The sequence below is a fragment of the Dipodomys spectabilis genome, unplaced genomic scaffold, assembly GCF_019054845.1.
Source record: "Dipodomys spectabilis isolate Male_0828 unplaced genomic scaffold, ASM1905484v1 ptg000335l, whole genome shotgun sequence".
Lineage (NCBI taxonomy): Eukaryota > Metazoa > Chordata > Mammalia > Rodentia > Heteromyidae > Dipodomys > Dipodomys spectabilis.
This window is the reverse complement of record NW_024871012.1, coordinates 4,937,573-4,944,283: the sequence shown is the minus strand read 5'-3', so window position 1 is coordinate 4,944,283 and position 6,711 is coordinate 4,937,573. Positions and strand designations below refer to the sequence as shown.

Below are 6,711 nucleotides of genomic sequence, written 5' to 3'. Positions count from 1 at the left end.
CCCGCCCCGCTCTCCGCGCCGGGCCGGGCTCGGCTGCGCCGGGCGCGGGGCTTCCGATCCCGACTCGGGCCCGGCGCCCCCGCGGCCCCGACGCCGCCGTCGCGGGGCGGAAGCGGGGAGCCCCGGGCGCCCGGCCGGCCCCGCACACGTAGGCTGAGGCGGCGGGGCCCCGCGCGCCCCACGATGCGGGCCTGAGGGCGGGAGCCGGAGCGCGCGCCCCCGGCCGCCCCGCGCCGCCACCGCCGCCGCCGCCCCCTCGGCGGGGGCGAAGTTGGAGATTGAGCGCAGCGTGGAGTGGGGCGGGGGCCGGGCCGCGGCGGCCGCCGGAGCGATGTTCCCGCAGAGCCGGCACCCGGTAAGCGGCGGCGGGCGGGGGGGTCACCGGGCGGGGTCACCGGGCCGGCCCTTCCTGCGGGGCGGCCGGACGGGGCGGCCGCGGCCCGCAGCCCCCGCCGAGCGGCCCCGCTTTGTCCCCGCCGCCCCGGTCCCCCCGTGACGTCGCGCCCCGCGTGTCCCCCGCCCGCAGACGCCGCACCAGGCCGCGGGGCAGCCGTTCAAGTTCACCATCCCGGAGTCGCTGGACCGCATCAAGGAGGAGTTCCAGTTCCTGCAGGCGCAGTACCACAGGTGCGTGCGCCGGGCCCGGCACCCCGACACCCGCATCCCGACACCCCCACACCGGCACCCCGACACCCGCACCCCGGCACCTCGATACCCCGACACCCCCACACCGGCACCTCGATACCCCGACACCCCCACACCGGCACCTCGATACCCCGACACCCCCGCACCGGCACTCCGACACCCCGACACCCCCGCACCGGCACTCCGACACCCGCACCCCGGCACCCGCACCCCGGCACCTCGACACCCGCACCCCGGCACCCGCACCCCGGCATCCCGCACCCCGAGCCCGGCACCCCGACACCCGCACCCCGGCACCCCCGACACCCCGATACCCCCGCACCGGCACTCCGACACCCGCACCCCGGCACCCGCACCCCGGCACCTCGACACCCGCACCCCGGCACCCGCACCCCGGCATCCCGCACCCCGAGCCCGGCACCCCGACACCCGCACCCCGGCACCCCGACACCCCGATACCCCGACACTCCGAGTCTGGCACTCCGACACCCCGAGCCCTGTACCCACACCCCGAGCCCGACACCCTGACACCCCGAGAACCACACCCGACAACCTGCACCCCCAGCCCGGCACCCCAACACCCCGAGCCCGACACCCTGACACCCACACCCCGACACCAGCACCCCGAGCCGGGCACCCAACACCCACCCCCGACACCCACACCCCGACACCCCGAGCCCGGCACCCCAATACCCAGACCCCGACACCCCGAACCCCGGACGCCCCGGCCTCTCACCGCGGCCTCGGACACCCCAACCCCGGCCCCTCACCCCGGCCTCGGACACCCCAACCCCGGCCCCTCACCCCGGCCGGGGGAAGCCCCGGCCCCATGTCCCAGCCCCGGACACCCCGGCCCGGACATCCTGGCCCCTCACCCCGGCCCGGCCCCGGCCCGCGGCGCTGCACTTGGCCCGGGCGTCCAGGCGGTGGCGTGCGGAGCCGCGGCCGGCGCTCCCGGAGCCCCTGGGCGCCTCCATTGTCTCCCCTCCGGCCGCCCAGCCCCGCGCGGAGCGGCGTCTCTGCGGGCCCGGAAGCAGGCCGAGCCCGGTCGATGCCCGGCACCGAGCAGGGGTTCGGGAACCAAAGCCGTGTTGAAACCCGCTGTTTGCCGTGGGAGAAGCCGGGGTTGTCGGAGACAAAGTCCATCCCAGCCGCCGGCCCGGCGGGGATGGTCGGGGGGATGGACTGGGGGATTGTCCGGGGCGATGGACGGGGCGGGGTGCTGCGCAGGGCCCAGCGGGGATGGACGGGGCGGGGCGCTCTGCAGGGCCCGCGCGGGGACCCAGCCACGCGCGCGCGCGCGCGCGCGCGTGTGTGTGTGTGTGTGTGTGTGTGTGAGTGTGTGTGTGTGTGGGGGGTCTCAGCTGTGAGCACACTACCTCGGAAGGCCCTCAAGTGGGAGCTGCCCCGGTGCCCCAGTCAGGGTTAGCCCGGGCCCTCTGCCAGCCGGCTCCCGGCCCAGTCCTCACCTCCTGACGAGTCTCCCCGTCCTGGCCTGGGTGTGTGTCTCCCTACTTCGTTGGGAGCTTTCTGAGTATTGACCCTTTGTCTGCTTGTAGCTCTAGGCACACGCCATGTTCACCAAGCCAGAGAACTTCAGCCCACTTCATCCCAGTAGCTCCTTGACATATTTTGGCAGGGATTTAGAAACCAAAGGCCTTTGAAAGGGACCAGCCAGCGCTGAAGTCACTTTACGGGTCACATTTTCAAACCCAGACAGCTAAAGTTGGCATATACGGTCCAACCTATCCTGGAAATGAAAGACCATGGAAAGACCAGATTCTGGTGCAGCCCAGAGAAGCTGATGCTGATGCCAGGAAATAGGGGGCAGACAAACATGAGGAGCAGCCTGTCTTGAAGGATGGTTTTGTTTTTGTTTTTTAATTCTTCCAGTCTTACCAGGTGTGCACCACGATGGACAGGAGCTGTCGCTGAGGGGAGGAGAAACTGCACTGTGTGCTTTATTTTTATTTTTACTTTTTCCTCCTCTATTACACCAGAACAAAGCTTTGGGGTGTTTACCTAGGTAGTTCATGGCTTTTCCAAATTGGTCTTTGTTTTTACTTGAAGTGCAAATATGTGAGGCAGATGTTAAAACAAGTGGCCACAAATGTGTACGCTAAGTTGCCTGCTTTGTTTCTTTTTTAGCCTTAAATTGGAATGTGAGAAACTGGCCAGTGAAAAGACGGAAATGCAGAGGCACTACGTGATGGTGAGTATCCCAGATCGAACTTTGTTTCCTTTCCATAAGATGTTAGCAAATATGTGCTCTGAGCAGAGACATGAGAGTTGGTGAAATGCTTAGTTCTTTTTTTCTCTTTGCAGTATTATGAAATGTCATACGGATTAAACATTGAAATGCACAAACAGGTAAGCTTTAGTTAAATCTCAAGCTGCAGTGAGAAGCTAGTTCATATAATGCTACAGTTCTGACTTTGTCCTCAGTAGTCATGGGCTTGTCTGCTATTTTCCTGCCTCCCTGAGAGTTGGTGGTAGGTTATTCTGTAGTAAAGATTGCTTCTTGACAGTTAACGTGGCACTTAAGTGACTAGGTAAGAGGTGCTTTGAAAATGCAAACCTGCCTGTTCATAGGCAGATAATTATCAGAGCCTCAGAGGTTTACTTTCCCACCTGGATAGATTTATTTACCTTGTAGAGTTAAGTGATATTTTTGTGCAGTTTGTGGAAGGAAGTGTGGTGGGGGGGGGGGAAGAACAGCAGTTAGGAGTTTCTTTAATCACGTTAAACAAGGCATGTGACTAAGTGTGGAATATTCTTTGTAGACTGTGCTTTGGGGCTGCGTGAAGAGACACTCAGGATTACTGGCTTATTAGCACACATCCTTTGGAAAAAATGCTTGTTTGATGCGGGTTTGGAGGTGCAGGGAAAAAGCCTTCTTTCCAGCCTCAGCATATGTCGGGAGTTGCTTCAGTCCTAGTGGTTTTAAAAGCACGCGAAGATTAGTGGCTGGAAAGCTGGAGCTATGAGTTTGCAAGTTCCCATAAAATTCACACTTATGGCCACTATAATGGTGTATAAAAAGAGTATTGAGCTGGAACAAGGCACTGAGGACCTCATAAGAGAAGAAAAGCTAAATGATTGCTCAGCCCAGAGGACCCTCGATTGAGTAGTCATTGTCTGCCAAAGAAAGCATTAATGGCAGGGTGTGAGTATTCTGGAGATATGCTGACATTCACTTTTTCATCAAGACGCTGGTACAATAAGTCTTTTAGAAATCGATTGCCTCTTAAAAAATTATCATCAGATGAAGTTGCACAGTTGGACACATTTCAAAGTGCAACAATACAATTCTTACTTGATGTATATGTGCTATTTCATCTCAAACCCTTGTTTCATTAAATTAAAGAGCATCGCTGACGGCCGGGGCACGGTGGAGAAATTGATTAGTTCAGCCTTCAGATCTTCCTTATATTCAAAGACTTTCATTAAGCAAGTGTGTTTCAGAGTTGAATTCTGCTTTTGTAACTCTGCACTCTTTGATTTTTAATTCATCATAGGTTTCATAATGTTATCGTGTACATGAGATCAGTTTTCAGATAGGTGTTTGGAGAGAGAGCTAAGATCAGGGCCTTTCACTGGTAATGTAATTAGGCCTTTTAAAAAAGTGCTGATTTTACTCTGATTTGCTGTTAGTAGCATCTTTACATTGAGGTTGTTTTGTTTCAGTGGTTTCTACCTTACTGTGTGTGTGTGGGGGGGGCGAGCAGTTATAATTTGTTGAGTAAATGGGTCAGCAGATCTATGGCTAACTGTGGTCATTTAAATTAATTATGCAAGTAGGTTTGGCTGAGAAGATTGATCCCCTCCCCCACCCCATGAGGCAGTGGTGGTGCTGGTGGTGGCGGTGGTGGTGGTGGTGATGGTGATGGTGGTGGTGATGTTGATGGTGGTGGTGGTGGTGATGGTGGCGGTGGTGTGGGATGGTGATGGTGGTGGTGGTGGTGATGGTGGCGGTGGTGTGGGATGGTGGTGGTGATGGTGGTGGTGGTGATGGTGATGACAGTGGTGTGGTGATGGTGGTGGTGATGGTGACTGGTGTGGTGATGATGGTGATGGTGGTGGTGATGGTGGTGGTGATGGTGACTGGTGTGGTGATGATGGTGATGGTGGTGGTGATGGTGGTGGTGATGGTGACAGTGGTGTGGTGTGATGATGATGGTGATGGTGGTGGTGATGGTGATGGTGGTGGTGATGGTGGTGATGGTGATGATGGTGGTGCTGGTGATGGTGGTGGTGGTGATGATGGTGATGGTGGTGGTGGGGATGGCGGTGGTGATGGCGGTGGTGATGGTGATGATGGTGGTGGTGATGGTGGTGGTGGTGATGGTGGTGGTGATGGTGGTGGTGGTGGTGGTGATGATGATGGTGGTGATGGTGGTGGTGGTGGTGGTGGTGATGGTGGTGGTGGTGATGGTGGTGGTGGTGATGGTGATGGTGGTTGTCATGGTGGTGATGGTTGTGATGGTGGTGGTGGTGATGGTGGTGGTGGTGATGGTGGTGATGGTGGTGGTGGTAGTGATGGTGATGGTGGTGGTGGTGGTGGTGGTGATGGTGGTGGTGGTGATGGTGGTGATGGTGGTGGTGGTGGTGCTGGTGGGTTTTTCTTTTTTAATCTTACCTTGAAGGGCCTTTTTTTCTCTTAAATAATAAGTATTCAGAAAGAGTAAAAGGAGACTGAGTTTTTTCGTAAGCCCATAAACTCCAAGGATTTAATAACCTCATTGAGTCTTTTACAGGGAACACCCCTTTATGATGTTGTGTACTGGTGCTGGCTTTATTGGGGAGGGGGCAAGATAAAAGAGGTGTGTAATTCTTCTGGGTTCCTGCAGGGCACATGGTGGGCTGACCTTTTCTTTATCATGTAGGAAGAAGGAAGAAGGGGCAGGGAGGGTCAGAAGCCCCGTGGAGTGAAAATAGTTTCCTAATGAGTTCCTGTACTGTGTTGGGCATTTGTTGGTTATATACTGTCTGTCTGTGAGCCTCTGTGCTAATAATATGCTGTGTATAATTGGCCCAGTAATTTGAAAAACGTGAAAAGCTGAGAGACCCCATGTTCATGGGAGGGTATGAAGCCCCTGGAATTCAGTTTATACTGTCAGTGCTGACAGACCCTTCAGTGGAGTGGTGTGCAAAGATGTGCTGTAATTCAGTTTAAAGTGGTCTTCCATTTGAAAAACATCCTTCTGAATGTCACCCATTAATAATAAGTTCTGAGGAGGCATTTGGTGCTGCTGGTAATCATAATTCTTATTAAAACTGGTGACGTCTGGCCCCCAGGGGGTAGCCAGGCTCAAATGGATGCTTTTTGCTGCCTGATCACCAGCATGGCCTAAGTGCTCATTATATTGTAGAGAGGGCCTTTGGAGCTCTTATTAGACCTGACAGGAATGTTCTCTAGGGGGAAACTGGGCATTAGTGAGACTCCTGACAGGCTGAAATTATTCCTGCTTTACGGCTCATAACCAAATGCTAGCCAGCCATCATCAGGGGACACAAAAAATTGTCATTTCTGACAACATCTTTGTTACTGAAAAAAAAATTGCAGCGATGGGGAGGCGATCCGCTGAGAGCTCTTTCATGCTCTTAAGATTTGTCTCTCCCTTCCCACCTTCAGTGGGCTTGTCAGAAGGAGAGAATGTGAAGAGTCCAGTGTCAGATCTCACCACCGGCTTTTCCGTCTGGAAGTTTTAAAGTGGAAGTGCGTCCGAATGAAGGATGGCTTGGCTGTGGTTTCCCAAGCTAGAGTTAGCATGGGGCCTGTGGTCCCAGTTCTGTTGTGTCAGCACCTGATAAGACCTTCCCCTGTGCTTCCTCTGCTGGGCTGGGGCTAGTTACTGAAAAGGCAGCTGCATGCAGCATTGCCACAGTAGTGCCTCCCCCCCCACCCCTGCCCGGGGTTTAAGGTAGATCCTTCCTCTCCATCTCTGTCTGAGTAGCTGGTAAACCCCGCTACTCTAAGCCAGGGAGATGTGGAAATGCCTCAGGCCCCTGGAGCCCGGGCCCATGGAGAGCTAACTATCTGCTTCTTCCAGGGTCCAGCCTCCG

General features: G+C 56.3%; 1 protein-coding gene across 8 annotated transcripts in view; it reads left to right on the top strand.

Annotated features, from left to right (window-relative positions):
* Nucleotides 1–271: 271 nt before the first annotated feature.
* Tle1 (TLE family member 1, transcriptional corepressor) overlaps nt 272–6,711 on the top strand; it is a 119,407-nt gene continuing 112,967 nt past the window's right edge. For all 8 annotated transcript variants that reach the window (XM_042665590.1, XM_042665587.1, XM_042665586.1 and 5 more), the window contains exons 1-4: nt 272–355; nt 527–627; nt 2,794–2,857; nt 2,971–3,015. In XM_042665590.1, the coding sequence (XP_042521524.1) occupies nt 332–355; nt 527–627; nt 2,794–2,857; nt 2,971–3,015 (234 nt within the window). In that variant the 5' untranslated portion in view covers nt 272–331. The remainder of the gene's footprint in view (nt 356–526; nt 628–2,793; nt 2,858–2,970; nt 3,016–6,711) is intronic.